This window comes from Hemiscyllium ocellatum, chromosome 17, assembly GCF_020745735.1.
Source record: "Hemiscyllium ocellatum isolate sHemOce1 chromosome 17, sHemOce1.pat.X.cur, whole genome shotgun sequence".
NCBI classification, from domain to species: Eukaryota; Metazoa; Chordata; class Chondrichthyes; order Orectolobiformes; family Hemiscylliidae; genus Hemiscyllium; species Hemiscyllium ocellatum.
This window is the reverse complement of record NC_083417.1, coordinates 35280527-35303680: the sequence shown is the minus strand read 5'-3', so window position 1 is coordinate 35303680 and position 23154 is coordinate 35280527. Positions and strand designations below refer to the sequence as shown.

General features: G+C 38.9%; 1 protein-coding gene across 5 annotated transcripts in view; it reads left to right on the top strand.

Annotated features, from left to right (window-relative positions):
- Positions 1–1448: 1448 nt before the first annotated feature.
- dpy19l3 (dpy-19 like C-mannosyltransferase 3) overlaps positions 1449–23154 on the top strand; it is a 74128-nt gene continuing 52422 nt past the window's right edge. The window contains exons 1-3 of one of the 5 annotated variants that reach the window (XM_060837671.1): positions 1449–1786; positions 2454–2577; positions 13002–13126. In XM_060837671.1, coding sequence (XP_060693654.1) covers positions 2484–2577; positions 13002–13126 — 219 coding nt within the window. In that variant the 5' untranslated portion in view covers positions 1449–1786; positions 2454–2483. Of the gene's footprint in view, positions 1844–2446; positions 2578–13001; positions 13127–23154 lie in introns of those variants that run through there. The other 4 variants (XM_060837669.1, XM_060837672.1, XM_060837670.1 and 1 more) reach the window with 4 other exon arrangements.

The following is a 23154-nucleotide window of genomic DNA, read 5'->3' as shown; positions in this document are numbered from 1 at the left end:
TCAATGCAAAATATGTTTTCACAAAATATGTTTTCAACATTTCATAAAACAATGACATTTTTAGGGGTCTTCCCCCTGCCATCACCTACATTATTACAGGTGCTTTATATTTTATATGAACATAGGAACAGGGTTAATCATTCAGCCCCTTGACCCTGTTCCACTACTCAGTCAGATCATGGCTGATATGTAGCTTAATTCTATATACTTAACTTTGGCCAATATCCCTTAAGACATTTGCTTAAGAAAATTGTATCTATTTCAGGTTTACAATTAGCAACCAATCTAGCATCCACTGTCATTTTAGGAAAAGAGTTCCAAATAGTTGCCACCTTTGTGTGTAGAAGTGCTTCCTAAGTCTCTCATGAATGATTTGGCCCTAACCTTCATGCCCCCTGTTCTAAAATCCCCAACTGGCGGAAATCATTTATCACTACTCTGTGTTTTGTTGTTAATATCTTGAAGACCTTGATCAGATCACACCTTAACCTTTTAAATTCTAGAGAAAACAGGCTTAATTTGTACAATCTTACCTCTTAACCCCTGAAGTCCAGGTATCTTGTAAATCTACATTGTACTCCCTCCACAATCAATATACCCTTCATAAAGTGTGATGCCCAGATCTGCTCACAGTACTCCAAGTGGAGACGAACCAGGATATTGTGTAACTGCAGCATTGATTCTCCATCCTTTCAGCAGAGTCCTCTAGATTCCATTGTTATGCTGTCAATGAAGTAGTATCACTAATAAGCATGTTTTACTAAACATATTCCAATCCTTCAATGGAACGGGACCCATAAACAGCCTGACATAACTACACCAGTATAAGAGAATGTTAACATTGTGTTTCTTTTCAAATTTTATTTTTCTCTCAGGCCAATTTATTCCTGTAGTCAAGTTGACTTTACTCAGTTAAGAATGTGTTGCTGGAAAAGCGCAGCAGGTCAGGCAGCATCCAAAGAGCAGGAGCACCGACGTTTCGGGCATGAGCCCTTCTCCTGTTCCTTGGATGCTGCCTGACCTGCTGCGCTTTTCCAGCAACACATTTTCAGCTCTGATCTCCAGCATCTGCAGTCATCACTTTCTCCTAGAAGATTTTTACTCAGTTAACTCATTTTTTAACTCAAAAATCAGTTAAGCACACAAAAACCAAAAACTCTTGCAGAAATTAAACAAGTCTGGCAGCATCTAAGGAGAGAGTAGAGACAACTCGAGCAAACCCCCCCCCCCCCCCCCCGCCTTCTGAACTCAGGTGTTTCAGATTGACAACATCCGCAGTTCCATGTTTCGCTTTGAGACGTCGAGCATTGGGACTGCACCGAGATTTGTGAACATTGACTTTGCTGGGATTCACGGTGGAGCCTGTCTATTCTAACGGCGATAACGGACAGGGGGGGAAAAGGGCAACCTTTGTTTTCGCCGCCAGTAGGTGTTGCTGACCGCGGTTAACGACTGGCGCTGGGCCGTTACAACAACAGGTTCGGGTGAAGCGGAGAGCGGGAGTTGGAAGGAGGATTCTCCTGAAGCCGCTCGAGGGGGGAGACGGCGACCATCCCGCCTCGGTTACCATGGAGACTCCAAATAGACCTCCGACCCGGAAATAGAAATCGCCTGCATTGAGACACCCCCCTTCCCCAGAATGTCGCTTGTGCAGTTACTTTGAGAGGAGATTCTGTACTCAATATTCGCCTTTCTGTAATAGAGTCAGGGAAAAGAGGTTTTATATAGTTAAACCCACCGGGGGATCTGTCCTGGAATCCGCTGACAGCCTGCCAATGGTTTGCGGGTGGGTAAGGCTCTTACTGATAAAGGTGTTCACCCCAGGCCCCATCCAACCTCCCAGGTAGACAATAAAATATCCCCTGTCACTATTGTTGAAGAGGGCAGGGGATTTATTTTTAAATTAAACAATATCTTGGCTAATGCTTATCCCGCAATCAACATTCCAAGACAGGTTATCTGCTCATTGTCACGTAGATGTTTCAGGGGGCTTGCTGTGTGCAAATTGACGGCTACGTTTTCTTATATTACAATGTGACTATTTAATTGGCAGGTAAAAAGAATTGGGTTTTGACCGAGGATAGAGAGTGCAAATGGCTGGAACAGGAATAACCTGCGCTTGTTTATGATTGCGTTAAAAATATTTTAAAGGGTCCACACGTACGCAACGCCCCCACTATAATGACACGTTGTTATAGTTGTATAATATTTACTGTCAGTGAAAGGCCCTACAATCTTGACACTAATGGACCTCAAGATTGATAATCAATCACCACTAATTTATGCTTTTATTAGCACAAGACACGCAAACATGCAAAAGCATTTTAGTTGTCCATGGAACTAATTATTGATTATAATTAATAAAATGCAAGTACTGTCAATGCAAAACTGAAATAGAAGATTTTGTGGTGAGATATAATTATTGATACTTATTATCACTTTTCAGGGATCAGTAGTCTCTAAGAAGCTGTTCAAGTTAGACCATGACATTTTTGAAACGCAGGAAGACTGTTAAAGGCACTGAAGAACATCCAAAACAACAGGAGGATGAGCAGCCCGAAACAAAGCCAAAAACTGGTAGGCTTTCCATATGTGGATGTGAAAGGTTTTTTTTTAAACTACTTAAAATAATATTTTAGAAACTGCCTTTTTGTTAAAAAGAGGAGATAATAGGCCTTGGTGTGTTGTAGAATAAAGATACGTATTCATTGAAAGTTATGTCGCAGGTAGAGAGTAGTAAATAAGGCATTTGGGATGTTGCTTTCATTGCTGACCATTGAGTATAGGAATTGAGATACCATCCTGTGATTGTACAGGACATTAGCTACCTTTGGAGTGCTGTGTACAGTTTTGGTCACCCTGCTACAGGAAGGTTATAATTAAATTGGAGAGGATGCGGAAAGGATTTACAAGGATGAGGGTTTGAGTATAGGGAGAGGCTGGATGATATGGGCTGGACCAAACCTTTCAAATTATATTAAAAAGTTAGGGTCTTGGCTAATGTTTTCTTATCGAGTTTTGAGAAGATTTGTAGCTCAGATTGAGGTTCAGGATGTAGGTTTGCTCGCTGAGCTGGAAGGTTCATTTCCAGACATTTCGTCACCCTACTAGGTAACATCTTCATTGGGCCTCAGGCGAAACACTGCTGAGACGTCCTGCTTTCTAATTATATGTTTGGGTTTCTTTGGGTTGGTAATGTCATTTCCTGTGGTGAAATCACTTCCTATTCTTTTTCTTAGGGGGTGGTAGATGGAGTCTAACTCGATGTGTTTGTTGATAGAGTTCCAGTTGGAATGCCATGCTTCTAGGAATTCTCATGCGTGTCTTTGTTTGGCTTATCATGTATCCTGGTGGCTAGTTTTCAGCCTGTTTTTCCAATGTAGTGTTTGTTACAGTCCTTGCGTGGTATTTTGTAAATGACATTAGTTTTGCTTGTTTGTATGGGATGTTTCACGTGCATTATTAACTGCTGTTTCAGTGTATTGGTAGGTTTGTGGGCTACCATGATGCCAAGGGGTCTGAGTAGTCTGGGAGAGATTTCTGAGATGTTTTTGATGTAGGGGAGAGTGGCTAGGGTTTCTAGATGTGTTTTGATTTCTTGTTTGGGTTTGTTGCTGAGAAATTGGCGGACTGCATTCATTGGGTACCCATTCTTTTTGAATACACAGTATAGGTGATTTTCCTCTGCTCTGCGTAGTTCCTCTGTGCTGTAGTATATGTTGAAAGACCCGATACCAACAACAAGCAAAACTAATGCATTTACAAACTACCATAACAAACACTACATTGGACAAGCAGGCATAAAACTAGTCACCAGGTTACCTGAACACCAACTAGCCACAAAAAGACATGACCCTCTCTCACTGGTATTCTTACATACAGATGAGGAAGGACACCACTTCGACTGGGAAACACATCCATCCTAGGACAAGCCAAACAAAGACACGCATGAGAATTCCTAGAAGCATAGAGTTCCGGTTGGAATGCCATCAACAAACACATCGAGTTAGACCCCATCTACCACCTTCTGAGAAAAAGAGCAGGAAATGACATTTCCAACCCAAAGAAACCCAAACATATAAATAGAAAGCAGGACTTATCAGCAGTGCTTCACCTGAGGTCCCCTGAAGTAGGGTGATGAAATATCTGGAAGCAAGCTTTTCTTATTTTAAAGATAAACGAAAGGCATTACATTATAACTGCAATTCGATTGGTTAAATTACTCAACTTTAAGCAAAACACTCTTTATTTTTACATTACAGTTAAAATGCAGACAAAATAAAAAGAGAAAAAGGCTTAATTGTAACTATTGAAATGCTTAACACAATAATATGTATATTAACTTCTAATTAACTGTTCCAATATAGTCACACCCTATAAAAACCCTGGAAAAGGCAAATTCAGTAAAATAGATTGTCTCATGTTCAATTCTAGAAGCAGGAAGAGAACCTCAGCTTTTAGCTGTGACAGAAAAAGGAATACGAGCTTCCACATCCAGCTCCAAGACCCTGGCAACTGCTGAAAACTAAATCTAAAAATCATGGTTCTGTGGGAGCCTGATGCCACTCATTTCAGGTTGCTTCTATTGTTCCAACTTTTAAAAAAAAACAAAGCATGACAAGCTGTTTACTTTATTGGCTATGAGCAAACCGCTTAACGCTCTGCCTCAACTTTTCTTCATTCAAAAAAGGACAAAATACAACTCTTAAAACCACTGGATAACCTGGGACTTTTTTTCATCGGCGTGTAGGAAGTCATAGATGTTTATAAAATCGTGAAGGGAATAGATAAGGTGATTAGCAATGATCTTTTCCCTAGGATTGGGGAGTTCAAAATTGGATGTCAAAATTTTAAAGTGAGAGGAGAAAGGTTGAACAGGAATGTGAGAGGCAACATTTTCACGCAGTGGCTGGTTCATATAGAGTCATAGAGACTCTATGGAAACAGACTCTTCGGTGCAACCTGCCCATGCCAACCAGATATCCCAACCCAATCTAGTCCCACCTACCAGCACCTGGCCCATATCCCTCCAAACCCTTCCTATTCATATACCCATCCAAATGCCTCTTAAATGTTGCAATTGTACCAGCCTCCACCACTTCCTCTGGCAGCTCATTCCATACACGTACTACCCTCTACGTGAAAAAGTTGCCCCTTAAGGTCTCTTTTATATCTTTCCCCTCTCACCCTAAACCTATACCCTCTAGTTCTGAACTCCCCGATCCCAGGGAAAAGACTTTGTCTATTTATCCTATCCATGCCCATCATGATTTTGTAAACCTCTATAAGGTCACCCCTCGGCCTCTGACGCTCCAGGGAAAACAGCCCCAGCCTGTTCAGCCTCTCCCTATAGCTCATATCCTCCAACCCTGGCAACATCCTTGTAAATCTTTTCTGAACCCTTTCAAGTTTCACAACACCTTTCCGATTGGAAGGAGACCAGAATTGCATGCAGTATTCCAACAGTGGCCTAACCAATGTCCTGTACAGCTGCAACATGACCTCCCAACTCCTGTACTCAATACTCTGACCAATAAAGGAAAGCATACCAAATGCCTTTTTCACTATCCTATCTACCTGCGACTCCACTTTCAAGGAGCTATGAACCTGCACTGCAAGGTCTCTTTGTTCAGCCACACTCCCTAGGACCTTACCATTAAGTGTATAAGTCCTGCTAAGATTTGCTATCCCAAATGCAGCACCTCACATTTATCTGAATTAAACTCTGTCTGCCACTTCTCAGCACATTGGCCCATCTAGTCCAGATCCTGTTGTAATCTGAGGTAACCCTCTTTGTTGTCCACTACACCTCCAATTTTGGTGTCATGTGCAAACTTACTAACTGTACATCTTATGCTCGCATCCAAATAATTTATGTAAATGACAAAAAGTAGAGGACCCAGCACTGATCCTTGTGGCACTCACTGGTAACAGGCCTCCAGTCTGAAAAACAACCCTCCACCACCACCCTATGTCTTCTACCTTTGAGCCAGTTTGTATCTGAATGGCTAGTTCTCCCTGTACTCCATGAGATCTAACGTTGCTATTCAGTCTCCCATGGGGAACCTTGTCGAACATCTTACTGAGGTCCATATAGATCACATCCACTGCTCTGCCCTCATCAATTTTGTTTGTTACTTCTTCAAAAAAACTCAATCAAGTTTGTGAGACATGATTTCCCATGCACAAAGCCATGTTGACTATCCCTAATCAGTCCTTGCCTTGAACTGAAGAATTGATAGATGCAGGTACAGTTGCAACATTTGAAAGGCATTTGGACAATACACGAATAGATAAGGTTTAGAGCGATGGGGGCCAAACACAGGTAAATGGGATTAATTCAGTTTGGGAAACTTAGTTGGCCTGGATGAATTGAAGAGTCTCATTCCGTGCTGTATGACTCTTCAATGCACTGAGAAGACTAATTAGTCACTAGCTTGGTTATAATTATTGACTCCACAAAATCTTGTGGTGGCATACTTCTCCACCTCTCCAACACATTGGTACAAGTGAAGATTGAGAAGAGAATGGAATTCATAAATGTGTTCAATAGTCATTATTAAAGTAATATTTATATATCTATAAAGTAAAATATATTACAAGATATGACTAGAAATAATGAAATATGTCAAATGGTTTCAATATGGCTGAGAGCCTTAGGGGCAGTGACAGTAAATAACATGATGAGTATAATGTGGGAATAAGAATAGGATAAGTTATTGACAAGAATGTCTCATCAAGTCTGCTCCTCCAGTCAATCATGACTGATAAATTTTTCAAACCCATTTTCCTGCCTTCTCCTCACAATTTTTGATCCCCTTAACAATCAAGAACTTGTCTATCTCTGTCTTAACAATACTCAATGACCTGGCCTTTGCAGCCTTCTATGGCAATGAATTCCATTGATTCACCACTCTCTGGCTGAAGAGGAACCACTCTCCTCTTAGTCCTAAATGGTCTTCCCATTACTTTAAGGCTGTGCCTCTCCTGCTAATGAAAATGTTTCCAAAGTCCACTCTATGCAGGCTTTTCAGTATTCTGTAAGTTTCAATTAGATCCCCCCTCATTCTTCTAAACTCCATTGAGTATAGACCTATATTCCTCAAATATTCCTCATATGTTAAGCCATTCATTCCTGGGATCATTGTTGTGAATCTCTTCTGGACCCACTCCAGGGTTAGTAATCCTTTCTGAGAGATAGGGCCCAAAATTGATCACCATATTCTAAATATGGTCTGACCAGAGTCTTCTAAAGCCTCAGAAGTACATTCCTGCTTTTATATTCTAGTCCTCCCAAAATAAATACCAAAATTGTATTTGCCTTCCTAACTATTGACTCAACCTGCAAGTTAATCTTAAGAGAATCCTGGACTAGGACTTCCAAGTCTCTTTACACTTCAGGTTTCTGAATTTTCTCCCCATTTAGAAAATACTCTATGCTTCTATTTTTCCAACCAAAGCGTATGACCTCACACTTTCCCACCTTGTTTTCTATCTGCCACTTCTTTGTCCACTCTCCTAACCTGTCTAAATCCTTCTGCAGCCTCTTTACCTCCTTAATACTACCTGTCCCTCTACCTACCTTTGTATTATCTACAAACTTAACCAGAATACCCTCAGTTCCTTCATCTGGATCATTAATGTATAAAGTGAAAAGTTGTGGTTCCAACACCGACCCTTGTGGAACACCGACTGCTATCCTGAAAAGGACCCTTTTAACCCCACTCTCTGCTTTTGCCAGACAGCCAGTCTTCGATCCATGCTAGTATCTTGCCTCTACATCACCTTACTCAGCAGCCTCCTTTGTGGCACCTTGTCAAAGTCCTTATGCAAGTCCAAGTTAACAACATCCATTCGCTCTCCTTTGTCTACCCTGCTTGTTACCTCCTCAAAGAATTCTAACAGATTTGTCAGGCATGACCTCCCCTTGATGAAACCATGCTACTTTGCCCTATTTTACCATACACTTGCAAGTATTCAGAAATTTCCTCCCTCCACAATGGAGTCCAAAATTTAATTGGCCTGTGATTTCTCATCTTTTGCTTTATTCTCTTCTTAAAAGTGGGAGTTAAGCGGTTACATTAGCAATTTTCCAGTCCTCTGGGACCAACCCTGACTCCAGTGATTCCTGAAAGATTACTACTAATGCCTTCACTATCTCTTCAGCTATCTCCTTCAGAACTCTGGGTGTAGTCCATCCAGTCCAGGTTATTTATCTACCTTCAGACCTGATAATGGCAAGCATCCTGTATACCTTAACTACACTATGAACCTGTCCTGCCACTTTCAGGGATCTTGGACAATCATTGCAAGATGCCTCTGAGCTTCCTAATGTCTTGCCATTCATTGAGTACTCCCTTGTCTTATTCCTTCATCCATAGTATATCTACTCACATTTATCAGGGTTCAATTCCATTTGCCGCTGATCTGCCCATCTAACCAATTCGTATGTATATTCCTGTAACCTAACACCTTCATCCTCACTATCCACTACTCAGCTAATCTATGTACTATCTGTAAACGCTTCCCCCCCTCCACCTATGCCCCCCCCCAACTCATTCACTCACTCACGCACATAATTTATGAATATCACAAATAATCAAGGACCCAGTGCTGATCCTTGTTTGCTGTTGCATACGGAGATCCAGTCACACCTTCTGCCACCACCAACTCTGCCCTGTCACTAAGCCAGTTTTGGATCCAACTTGCCAACTTACCCTATATGCTATGAGCTTCTGATGTCTTTCAGTTTCCCATGTAAGACCTTACAAAGGACTTGCTGAAATCCATGTTACTCTCTCAGAGGCTTTCATATCCCCTGAGTGTCTCTAGCTTTTATTTTATTTGGAATTGAAAGAACCTGTGCATTTAACAGGTATGTGAAATAACAACTGTGAAAAAATAAGGAAAAAGGGTAAGAAAGGAAGGAAGAAAGTAAGAAAGGAGTATTAGAATTTCAAATTTTTGAAATGAATAAAATATTATACAGACGCATTAGGAAAACAAAACAATGCATCTTGAGTGAGAACTCTGCATAAAGGATAAGTAGAAATTCTGCAAGTTTTGTGGTGCAGTGGGTAGCATTCCTACTTCTAGGTCAGAAACTTAGTAAGTTGCACTGCATCATTTGATGAGAAAGTGAGGTCTGCAGATGCTGGAGATCAGAGCTGAAAATGTGTTGCTGGAAAAGCGCAGCAGGTCAGGCCTGATGAAGGGCTTATGCCTGAAACGTTGAATTTCCTGTTCCTTGGATGCTGCCTGACCTGCTGCGCTTTTCCAGCTACATCATTTGATGGCCAAGCAAGCTTCATTCCTGCCACAAACTGATAGTCATATGAATTAGAGGCAGGAGTAGGCCAACTAGTCCCTCTAGCCAGCTCCACCGATCAATGAGGTCATGGCTGATCTGATTGTTGCATTAATTCCATATTACTGCCTCGCTTGAAATCAATTGACACCCTTCTAAATCAATACTCTGTTGACCTCTGCCTTAAGAATACTCAAAATGCTTTGGGGAAGAGAATTCCACAGAATCATGAGCATCTGAGAAAAACGAATTCTCCTTATTTCTACCTTTTTAAAATGGGAAATCTGTCATTCTTAAAATGTGACCCCATCATTCTTAAAATGTGTCTCCTAGTTCTAATCTCTCCCACAAGTGGAAACTTCACTTCAATATCTATCCTGTCAATTCCTTTTAGGATCTTTATAAAGTGATACAGCATGGAAACACATCCTTTGGCACAACTCATCCATGTTGACCAGTTTTTCTAAACGGAACGATTCCCATTTGCCTGTGTTTGGCCCAAATTCCTCTAAACCCTTCCTATCCGTGTTCCTGTCTTTTAAGTGTTTTACTCACCTCTACCACTACATCTGGTGGCTCATTTCATATCCACCTGCCCTCTGTGTGAAAAAGTTGCCCCTCAGGTCCTTTTTAAATCTTTCCCCTCTCACTATAAACCTTTGCCCTTTGATTTTGAACTCCCCTATCCTGGGGAATTATTTATGCTCCTCCTGATTTTATAAACATCTATAAGGTCGCCCATTAGCCTTCTATGCTTCAGAGAAAAAAGTCCCAGCATATCCAGCTTTTCCTCATAACTTAAACCTTCCAGTCTCAATAAAGTCCTTGCAAATCTTTTCTGCACCCTTTCCAATTTGATTACATCCTTCCTGTAGCAAGGTGACCAGATTTGTGTGCTGCATTCCAAATGTGGCCTTACCAATGTCTTATACAACCATGACATGACATTCCAACTCCTGTACTCAGTGCTCTCACCGATGAAGGTAAGTATGCCAAATGCCTTCACTGTCTTGTCACTTTCAAGAAGCTATGTACCTGCATCCCGAGGTATCTCTGTTCAAAAACACTCCCTTGGGCCCTACCATTAATTGCATAAGTTCTGCTCTGGTTGGCTTGCCAAAATGCAACACCTTGCATTTATCTATATTAAAGTCCATCTGCCATTCCTTGGCTCACTGGCCAAGTTGATCATTGTACTCTTAGATAGCATTCTGCACTGTTCACTGTACAACCAATTTTGGTGTCATCCACAAGCTTACGAACCATATCTCCTATATTCTCATCCAAATTGTTTTGATAAATGACAAACAACAGTGGATCCTGCACCTGTCCTTGCTACACACCACTGGTTATAGGCCTCCAGTCTAAGCAACAATTCTCTACCACCATCCTTTGTCTCCTGCCATCAAGCCAGTTTTGTACATGATTGGCTAGTTCTGTCTGGATCCTATGTGATCTAATCTTACTAACTAGTTCTGAGGTCTTTCTCCATTTCAATAACATGCTGCTTTTGTATTCTTCCTAAGTGGGCAAGTTCACATTTACACCCATTCTATGCATTTGTCAATATGTTTTCACTTAATCTTAAGGAAAATGCAGAAGATTGGCATGAGCTATTAAAACTGTTGTAGACATAATTGATCAAATGGTTTCCTGTGCCATAACAGTTCTGGGATTTAAGTCTTCCCTTTTCAGATTCTACCTGTCCTCTTCCCAACTACCTTAATTTCATCAGCAAATTTGTATACCTTGCATTTAGTTTCTTCAGCCTAGTTAACCTGAAAATTCTTCCAAGACTTCCCTTTGGCGGATGGTAAGAAAGGGAGATATTCCTGGTCAGCCAAGTGATGGGAGGCAAGTTGGAGGTTCTCATGACTATTCATAGCTGCAGATTACTACATGCACGTATAAGTGATATTGTCAAAGCAATTCAGATGGGCATCATGAGTGATTTGTAACATCACCACCATAAAGCAAAAGTTGGCAGGTGTATTTAACTGAGAAGGCTGTGAGAAGGTGGTTCTTCATTCATGCTTAAAATGTGATGAGTGATAACTAAAAGGAAAACGTTTAGGATTCTATTAAGAGTGAATGTTTCAGAGCGGGAGACAGATTAATATAACTTTTTTTATAAAAGGGAGACAAAGTAACCTTAAGTAATTACAGGTAAATCATTTGAAATCTGTGGTGGGGGGAGAAGTTAATGATCTTTGGTTAGAAACCAAATTACTGTTTAGGAAGAGAAAACAATTAGAAAGGCCGATGTATATTTCAGTAAGAAAATATAAGCTTGATAGTAACTCAAGACAGTAAAGGTTTTCAAGAGGTCTGTCAAACAGAATCTGTAGAATTCTCAAATTGGAATAAATGTAATTAACTGTTTGATAGCTTTTCTGTGAAATTAAATAGGTGAGTAATTATCATCATTGTTTATATGGTTATAGTATTGTTTATAGTAGCTTTTGTCATTGGATCCTAGATAATTCTGGAAAGGCATCAGTTGATTGGAGTAGTTGAGATAACTTGCATCCATGCATCTTATAACTAAATACATAGGTGAGGGATAAAAGTATGAAAAAATGTGCTGATATGATTTGATGACACCATTTATGGAACATAAAAGCTGGCATGGTCTTGTTGAGTTGAATGCCCGGATTCTGTGCTATAAATTCTATGTAAGTGTATGTGTATCTGTACATTGGTAACTTCATTCACTAACTTTTCATGTGTAAAGGTTTATACACTTTGAGACAATTTACTCTGTGTACTTTATCTCTCAATTTATCCACAAAGTTGAGCTCCTTGCCAAGCCTATTGCCACTTTGTGTCTAATCCATGACATATCTTGACTCCGATTAATTTGTCTATGTACTGAACTGTTGCCAGTGCAGTACAAGGTTTGGTTTTCATAATATTCCAAATACTGATTCTCCATGTACCAGATAGCTTTCTGTGACTTTTTTACCTATATAATTACCAAGCACCACTCCTTTCTCTCTCTTATTGCTTCCTCAAATACCACATTTAAATTGTGGTGTTGCTGCCTAGCTTTGACTGTGTTAATGGATCCAACTTGATGAAACTCTGTTACTAAAGCTGCTTCTAGCAAATCTGCTGTTTCTTCACATCATTGATATACAGAACATTAAGCTGTTGATACAGGCCAACATAACACTATTTGTTTTCTGAACTGTATCAATCTTTTTCAAAAGCTCTGTTATTAGAACAAAACTGCAGTTAACTGTTTACTGATGTGTATGTATTCTTTTTCATTGTTACTGCTGGAATTCATTTCTGGCTACAGGGCAAATTGGGAACTTTTTCACATAAAAGTAGCATTACAATATAAATGCCAAAGACACCTGAGGATGCTATTATCACTTCTCCCCAACAATTTTACTAAGTTACATACAACATTTAAATATGATCTGAAATTGCCTATTCTTATTTGTGTTATACTTCGCATAATAGCTAGACATTTGGAAAATACTTGATATAGTTATGAGCTTTTGGCCTTCAATTTCAATTACAATTATTGTAACATGCCATTCCAACTGTGATGGGTTTCATTTTAAGGTTTCAAGTCCTATCTATTCTTGAAACAATGCAATAAAAACACTGAAATAACTGTTCAAACAAGTGGGTTTCTTAAGAATTATTGGTTATTTTTATAAACAATTGTGTAATTCCATAGGTCCACTGGTATTGAAGAATATAACTTTCCTGCTTGGTGGATTTCTGGCAATTTTCTTAGGACTTCTAACCTCAGTTTATCTTGCAACTTTGCATGAGAATGATCTGTGGTTTTCTTCAATCCAGGTAAGGGCTGAAATCCGTTAATACAGCTAAAGTTGAATGAGCAAAATGGCATTGAGGATGGTCATTCCTTTTTGTAAAAAGGCAGTTGTTTTGATTTTGAATTTTCTTCTCCTCGATTATAATTTGGCTTAATTTTTTGCATTGAATATTTTCCACTGGAAATCTCATCCATTAATTACGTATATACTTTTAAGTGAAATATTACATTGAGCTTAAAACACTGCAGATTGATCTTTGATAACATGCCAAATGTGGACCAGTCCAGTCTCAACATTGATGTGGGCTAACTAGATGATTCTACATAGGGGAATAAAACATAGGCAGCCATTTATTTTATTTTCTATGTTTTGTTTTTCAAAAATTATTTTTACAAGTCTCCTTGTTTTAGTCCTTTTTCTTTTACTCCTAAACAGCTAAATCACAGTCAATTGAAACACTCTTCTCTGACTGTGTTAATTGTGTTTAATTATAAATGGGTGATTGGCAAGATATGGGAATTAATTTGAGTGATATAGACCAAAATTGTAGTTGTTGGCTCAGGGGATATAATTTTTCATGTAGATGTGTATAAAAGATTGGCCGTAGTTCCACACTTCATCAACTGGCTTTCTGAAATAGAACCTGCAAGTCTAAAGATGAAGATTAGAAGTTAAGAAAAGAAATCAGGCAGAAACTTCATTCCTGATGGCCATTACTAAAATTGTCAGAATACAAGTGTAAGTAATCAGGATGTGATCACCTTTCAGTGTTCTCAGTTTGAACCACACAACCAATACAGGAAATAAGTGACTCACTGAGGGTGGACTGAGTCCCTACCAAGAAGGAAACAAGATACTGCCTTGACAAAATCACTTGTTATCGAAAGTAAAGTATTTTTTGAGCTGAATGATCACCAATTGGTCATGATATAGGTTGCTGTCTTCTGAGTTTTGGATGAAATGTGTAAGGAAGATGACCTGATAAATGCCTATAAGACATGATAGCCTTTGAAGGCAGATGGTCATTCCAAGGAGGAACATATTATGGACTTAAACACGTTCTATAAAATATTGATGAAGTTCCACTTGTAGAGTCCTGGATTAGTACTACTGTTAAAATTGCTGGATTCTGCTAAGGTATCCCATGACTAAGCACCTGAATCAAACTGGTGTTTAATTCTCTGACAGGAAATCCTTGTTGGACCAGATATCTACTGCCTTGAAAAGGTTCCTGTCGAAGTAATCCTTCCTTACAATTTTTTTGAAACAAACGGGATGGCACAACTAGTAGAAAATTTGATAATGGCCAGATACTGGATGCAGGCATCAATGCAATGGAATGATTTTTTTAAAAATGAGACAAATGAACCTTAGCAGATTTGGCTGCTAAAGCAGAAGACAAGATGAAAACAATAGTAGATAAATGAATCCCATGAGTACCCAATGAACAGTTAATACATGCTTCAGTTATGTCACAAAGTAAAATTATGTGATTAATTGCCTGAAGTAGAGAGACAAAGACCTTGAAATAACACAACACAAGAGTCTCAAAGGCACCAGCAGCTTTTGTTCTGTGTTGAATATGAGAGTCATGGGCTCCTTTAAGCATATGATGCTGGATAGTGCTTCTTCTTCAATGGTACATGGATAGATCTAGCTAGGTAATGGCCATAAGCACAAAGTTAAAGGCTAGAGAAAGACTACTTGTTTTAGATTAGGTGATGACAACACTCTCTCCTATTGATTTAACCTACTCCTATTTTTGGAAAAAAGGCTGATAAAATCTAGCATGGCACATGTTAACACTATTATTTTCAGCAGTCTTTGGACCTGCAGTTTACCCAGTCAGACCACTATTGCATTCCCTTAAGGAAATCTGATGTTACAAATCAGAATGCTAGATCAAGTAATAATGGCATTAGGTGACAGGATTCAGAGAGGAAAAAATCAAATATTTCAAGTTGCATTGACAATTTGCTCACCTTGATTGTCAATGTTTTTTTTCTTTGCCATTAATCATACACAGGTCGATAGTTCTGTTCTTCCTTTAAATTACATTAGCTATCCTCCAGACCTGTAGCAGTTCACATTTTGCGAACAAGTTGTTCACTGTGCAGTAATTCCTCTGTTAGTTCTTCCCTGGATTCTTTTAAAATATGCAATGCAATCTGTCTGGACCTGAGAGTGATCTTCTTTTCAATATATTCGCTCATATCTAAAATGTATTTACTTAATTGCCAGCTTAAATGGTGAAGCAAAATAATTATTTAATATTTCCTGTCTCTTTGGTGTTACCTCTGAGGTTATACTTGATGGTCCTAACCCCATTCTTCCTTTTTAGATGTGTTTATGTTTTATCACTGGCATTTTGTTTTGTCTTCCTTAATGCTTTAATCTTTGCCATCCTAATTTGTTTTCTTTAATACTCTCCTGATCTTCTCATATTTCACCTCTCTGCTGCCTCTGCTCAATATATATATCTTTCCAATTCGTTCATGATCAGTTATGTCATTATTCATCCATGAAATCTTGCTAGTGTTTAGCATTTTACTTTTTTCTTTGAGAACCATATTCTTAAACTTTGAACACTGTATTAAAGTTTTCCATTGTTTTGCACTTTTTTTTGGCAATATAGCTGCTCATTTTATTTTCCCCAAGTTCTATTCTCAGCAACTTAAAATCAGTTTTAGTGTTAAAATCAGAAAAATCAAATACAGATAATTTACTGAAATTTTGTGTAGTATTTTAGCTGGTCACCAATCTGCAGTTGACAACTGCCCTGACATAGGCAGTTCACAAAGAATTTACTCAGAATGGTTTGAGGGTATGAGTGAAATACAAATCGGCATATCTCATGCCAGTGCTGAGAAGAGCAGCAAAGGTGGCTGCCAGATGACTGCACAGCTGGCGGTGATGACATCACAGTGGTGTGGCAGAGCCGTTGGTTACAGTGGTATTTTTATACCTCAGCCCCACACACTCCCACCAGGCTTATGGAATAAGCCATAGATCCCTCAGAAAAAGTCCCAGTAAGGCTGTCTCCTGCTCGGATACTGACACCTTGGTGGGTCCGTTAGCTAGAGTAGAGTTGGGCACATTCTGGTGGGCATGTGATGGCCTAGTTGAGGAAAAAACACTTCAGGTCACTAGTACTCTGAGGACAGCTAAGACCAAGTACCTGCATTAGTCCAGGCAAAAGACATTAAGAACTCATTGATCAATAAACACATCGACTTAGATCTAATCTACCTTCCCTTGGGGGGAGAAAAGAACCATAAATGACATTACGCACCTTAAGAAACCAAGACCTATAAATAAAGAGGCGGGACATACCACCGGCGCTTCATCAGAGACTCTCACTAATGATGGTGACAAATTTCTGAAAACAAATCTTTCAGCTCAGCAAGCTAACATAATTGTCATCACCCTGAGCTACAAATCTTCTCAAAAATCACTACCATCAAGATCTTTATTAAAAACCACAAACTGAAACAGCAGACGGGTTTGTTGGAGGCACTTCAGGAAAACAATGTGAAGATTGAAGGAGTCCACCTATGCAATCTGTATTGTTCTGTTTCTGGCATGCAAGTGTCTAGTTGCCTCTATGGATATGTTGGCAGCTCCATGGACACTCGGGTCCAGCACACTCTGTATGTTCCAGATATACACACAGACCTGCACACCATGCTCCCTTCATTCTAGTTGCAGATACTGAGATTGCAACTATACCTAGTAGGAGTGAAAGGAAAACAAAACATTATAAGGGCACATTTATGAAATGAACGTCACATCATTGTAAATATTTTCTCAGATTAGTCATCATCTGTTTGAATAAATGCCTTTTTAGCTGCAACTACAAGAAAGGAGGTATAGAGGCTAGCCATCCTTAGCAGTTGACAATGTTTTAACTCTGTCTGAGTGTTAATTATCCTTTCAATACCACCTATATTGTATAAAACTTCACCATAATTGAATAAGGGTTCATCAGATGCTACAAAGACTTCCATTTGTTTATAATCTTAACTTTTATTAATTAATATGAACAGTATATTAATGTGTTAAGCTGGACTTACAGTTGGAATTACACAAGGGATGTTGGTCTCATCAGTATCAGAACATTTACATTCAGTGAAAGATGACTTCATGCAGTTCCATTCCATTGAACAAGGTTCATAAAGAAGTTCTGCCTGTGTTACCTTGGCCAGTGCTATTGTGCTGTAGGATGCTGAAGATACCATTCCGTCTGCAGAAAGTTCACTTCTTTCAGTACAATGCTATGGTTCTCACTCCTCATCCATCACATAGTCTCAGTGCATCCTTCAGTCATCCAGAGTAGAGATTCCAGGATTAAGTGGCATCCTTTGTATGCACAGTAGTGGTGCAAACCTCCACACATTGACCTGCTTTTAACTGTTATAGCTTCCACTTTTAATTCTGCTTTCTTACACTGTTGAGACCCAACACTCAGTTTTCTTATTCTTTTCCTTTTATTTAGAAACTCTTGATATCCATTTTTTATATTCCTACTTAGCTTCCGTCTGATACTATAATTTCTTCCTACCTTTTAGGCATTCTCTTCCATTTGTTATATTCTGGCCAGTCATCTGACCTACCACTCATCTTTTCATAATTTCTTTCCCTAACTTATTTAGTTGAATCACCCCTTTAGAATACTTCTTAATCATAGGAATATACTTATTCTGAGTATTTAGAAATGTGACCTTAGATGTCTCACTTTTGATCTATCTCCTAGCTTGGTATGCCAATTCTCCTCAGCTAGTTCAGGTTTTATGTTCATATGACTGCCCTTGTTTACATTTAAAATACAATTCTTGGATCCAATATTCTCCCTTTTAAGCTGGATGTAAAATTCAATCCTATTGTGTTTGCTGCTACTGAGGGGTGCTCTTACTGTGGGCTCATTTGTTAATCTTGTCACATTACTTAATGCCAAGTCTAATATAACATATTATCTAATGTGCTGCCAAATAAATTATCTAGAAAACATCCTATGAACTCCTCATCCAGGCTACTAATATTAATCTGTTCTTTCGAGTTTACATGTAGATTAAAATCACTCATTGATATTGCTATCACTTTATTGAAAGCATCCAATATTTCTTCTAAGATTCTTGTCCCACATTGTAGTAATTGTTAAGCCATAGATCACTTACACAAGTGACTTCTTTCCCCTACTATCCCTCATCTCCATCCATTTTTTGGATTAGTGGTGCTGGAAGAGCACAGCAGTTCAGGCAGCATCCGAGGAGCAGCAAAATCGACGTTTCAGGCAAAAGCCCTTCATCAGGAATTGCTTAACTCCTCCTCATACTCTTTAATACAGTGTCTCCTTCCCGTGTTGATGTAAGCTGTTTGACTTCTATATAGACAATATCTTCCTTTCTTTTTTCACAGTATATTTTCATTTCATTCATTGGTGGTCCTTTGCAGACAAGGATGACTCTGTCCCACACTCAGAGTGAGCCTGTAGGTGAGTCTGATGCAGCTTCTGCAGACTCTGTAAGACTTGGGGCAAAATATGGTCATGGGAAGAGGTTGGTGGGACATTGGTGTGACAGCCGCTGTTTATGCCTGCCTTCCACTTTTTCCTGACAGCAGGTCTCCAGGTGCTCAATGTCTTCCCGGATGCTCCTTCTCCACATTGGACAGTTTTGGCTCCATGATTCCCAGGTGTCAGTGGGAATGCTGCAGTTTACCAGTGAGGCCTTGAGCATATCCCTGAAGCATTATATAGTACATGTGTACACAGCATGTGGTACATGTGTAATCGAGCATACAGCTTAAAAGAACTTAATAAAATTTGTAAGACGAGCATTCATGATTATTTTTAAATGAATAGACAACTGAATAGGAAATATCTTCAAATGTTACATTTTATTTATTTATGCCAATTTGGTTTTTCAATAAATATCTCAACTTAAAAAGATTTTTTTTCAGTAGTTCTGTCGAAGACTCTTGAGAATAGTTTTTCAGAAGTGTTTTTGGCACGGCATTTGGACTCTCTTGGAAAATTATATGGAAAAGTTGAAAGAAAAGCAGCTGTTGGAAAACTTCCTTTCTGTCATGGTGCATACATTGCAGCTTGGTGCATTTTTGGTTGGGTACAGCTGTTGCTTAGTTTAATTACATACCTCTTGCCCCTAAGCCTCTGCATAAACACATTATTATCCATGGTGGGCCCACCCTGGCTACATCCTGGTTGGGAATTTCAACCTCCTGTAACTAAGAAGCAAGTGCATATTCAAAAATATTTGTGTAAAAGGCATTTGAGAAGTGGGTGTGATGCTATGACTTGTTGTTTCTTGGTACTTGCTATTTATCTTGGAGTACACAGGATTGCATTTATAGAAGCTGGGTTGAAGTAATTTTGCTGTTTTCCTTTCCTACAGACACTGAACACTACTATGTCTGGATCTTTGAATGACAGTATTGTGCTCATGCCTGAGCTGCTTTTGCTTAGCCAATGGCAGGTGATCATTCCAAACAGAAATTAGTTTGACCTTAGACCTTATTCTACGCTACCGTGCTTTGACACTTTTCTCCAGGATGTAGCCAGATTAGATCCACAGCTTCTGCTAATATGTTGTGTAGCAGCTTGGAGTTAATTATTTAAATTATGTAACAGCTGTATCCAATCCAAAGTATTAGAACTAGAATAAGCTAATGCTTGCAAGTGTGATTTTTAGCTGCTAAGTAGTATGATTTGGGAGAGACTAACAGAGTATAAAGGAAGCTGAGTGAGTAGAGTTTGCCTGTAATGGAATTTCAGCAAAGCAGCATAGTTACTTTAGATTGAGTTTGTATGCATTTCATACAGTGAAACAATTGAAGCGAGTGTTTCATGGAACTACAAGAAGTCATTTTAAAATAGTAGAATGTCAGAGGCAGTTCAAAGGAGTGATGTGACTAAAAACATAGTCTAAAAGGTGGGTTTGACGATGCCTTTAAAGATTAGTAGGCTTTGGGAGAGAATTCTAGAGTTAGGGTCCAAGAAGCTAATGACACAGTGGCCAGTGGTAAGTGGAGAAAAAACAGATTGGGAATGTGCAAGGGACCAGCATTGGAGAAGCAAAGTTATTTCGAGGAGTTGTAAGACTGAAGAGGCTAACATCAATGGAATAGGGCAAGACCACAATCGAGTTTGTAAACCACAGGAGTAAGGACTGTCTGCAGGTAAAATTTTTGGCAGATGAAAATAATTGAAGGAGTGTGGGAGAGAGTAGGAGTGGGGCTAACTGGATTGTTCTTTGGAAGAGGTAGTGCAGATTTTGATGATCTGAATGGCCTCCTTTCTGTGATGTTTCATGATACTGACTCTAAATGCTGTGCATTTTGGAAGATGAACTTTGGATAATTCTACTCCTGTTTATTTTGGATAGGTTTAATTATTATTACAAATCTACAGCACTTTCGATTGTCTAGCATTCCTGTTGTCAAACTCAGTAAGCTGCAGTATAGACCATTACCTGTGTGCTGCATGGTATTGTGGTTTCTGCATTGTTTACATTTTCTACTTTGGCTGTTTGTAAAAGTTTAAGAGGATATTGGCAACCTCTAAATGAAGTGATGTTCTAGACTGAAAGATTCCAATTTATGACTCTACAGCAAATCACAGCGTGACTCATATTGCCTGCTTGTGCATTGGATTTTTAATGAAGATAGGTGCTACATTGAACAGAGCAGTGTACCGCTGTTATGGCCTTGAGGCAGAGAGCGAAAGACTATTGAGATTTTGTTACATTCAATGGCATATCATCATGACTTTGAGGAAGAGGAAACATCAATTCAAAACTTCTGCTGTTGCATCCCAGTATAGTTTGGAAAGAAATGATAAACTAACTGTTGTTCATGTTGCCACTCATGAAAACAATTACACCTCATCTTGGGAACGGGCAGCAACTAGAATCTGGTCATTTCTGCAGACAATAGAGATTATCCCATTGCTAGGTTTCTCAGTGGGAGTAATTCTAGGATGCTTTCACTCCTGGTATGTTCAGTCACTACATGAGAATTTCCTATGGTTTTCAAATATACAGGTGAGTTCTTTGCTGATATATTTGGAAGAAAATGGTTTCCAAAGGCAGCAGTTGTGCTTTCAGTTAACATGCTAATAAATTAGAGTATTTCATCTCACTGTAGAAGTGAGAGTACTTATTTGGCCAGCTGTATGTATGTAGAAACTGGCAGTAGTCTTAAAATATTGTATATGATATTGGTTATTTTGTTTACTTTTAATATCAGAATTAAGTTCTTTGTTCATCATTATCTTTCTCAAAAAAATGCTATCAGGAATAAGATATTTGTGTGCTTCATCTTGGACCATTTTATTAATCATTGAGAAAGTACTCAAATTGACTCCTGTGTTTGCCCACTCAAAATATTGGTTTTATTGAGAAAGTAATCCCTTAAATTTATTGTCCTTGCTGTTGTTATGTTACTGCTTGAGGAAGCACATTTATGTCCTTGAACATTCATGTTTTCAATGCTATCCAAGTGCAATCTGCAATCTTCAGTTTTTCAGTAACATCAAAATTCAACTACATTTACATATGCCCTGTATATTGTATATTTAAGATTACTATCAAAAAAGAAACATGGAGAAGAAATAGAAAATTGTGGAAATAGTCAGCAGCTATGGCTGTAGAATCAACATCACAAAAGTAAGACTTTACATTAACAGTTCCAAAACAGAAGATCCAGATTCTTAGCAACTCAGTAGCCTTTAATTTATAAATCCATGACGAAAAGCTTCATTGACAAATGGACCTTTTGTCTCTTGCTGTTTTTGTTAACTGTGTGATTGTCACCCAGATGAAACCTACATGGATTAGTTTAGTATTCATTTAAGAATCCAGTAACTGGCCACGCTTATTTATATTTGAGATGGTTTAGGGCAGGATGGGAGGGAAGTTAGAATAATAAAGCGCGGAAGCAGACCCTTCGGTCCAGTCAGTCCATGCCAATCATAATCCCAAATTAAACTAGTCCCACTTGCCTGCTCCTCACTCATATCCCTCCAAACCTTTCCTATTTACATATTTATCCAAATGTCTTTAAAACTCATCAGATTGCCTTTGGCTTTCTGGCGGGTGATTAGAAGTTCTACATTGAAGTAGAACGTTTTGCAAACTCACTGATTTATGGGAGGCATAACTGAGATTGCCATTTACTTTCCATTTACGGCTCTGCTTCCGATAGTGAACAATGCAGGCAGAAAGCATCCCACATTTTTGAACTTGCCTGCTATTGTCAGTTGGGACTGAATCTGCATTAGTGTAAGACTGAAGTGTCAGCCTATATTATACAGTCAAGTCTTTGGAATGGAACCAGAATCTACAACCTTCTGACGTGGAGGTTAGAATGCTACCACCAACCCATCTGGACTTGTTAACAATCCTGATACTCACTTCAGTGCATGGGAATGCCTTCTGTCAAAGGGTGACAAATTATTTAACTTCCCATGACCCAGTTGGAGCTTTAACTCTACTGTCTAATTCTGTCTCTTGTGTTTGTTCTAGATAGGCTATCTTCCACTCAAAATATTTTTGGCTTTGGAGGATTTTGTGTCTTACAGATGATGACTATGTGATCCCTAAGTATTTTGTAGTATTTTTGTGCAAACGTTTTGGGATACAAGGAAGTCCTTCTTCAATATGCAGTAGTCATTTCGAGATCCAGTATTAATGGGTTGCATTTTCGTAATTTAAAGTTTAGTTCTACCTTTTCATCATCAGTCATCAGATCGGCTATATATTTCAAAGTTGAAAAGGCTGCCAGTGTTTTTTTTTGGAAGCTTCTGAACGTTTTGCTTACAGAACTCAGCAGAGACTTGTGTCAATTTTGGCAGGATGATGCAGAAAATGTGGAGGGCAGCTTGGACTCTTATCAATTATTGACAAAATCCCAGCACTTGCAGGCAGCAATGGAGATTCATAGGAAAAAATAGCACTGTTTTCTCACTCTGGATGTGGAAGGTTCAGGCCAACTTAGCATTCCATGAGATCTCTCTGTTTTTGAATACAGAGGTAT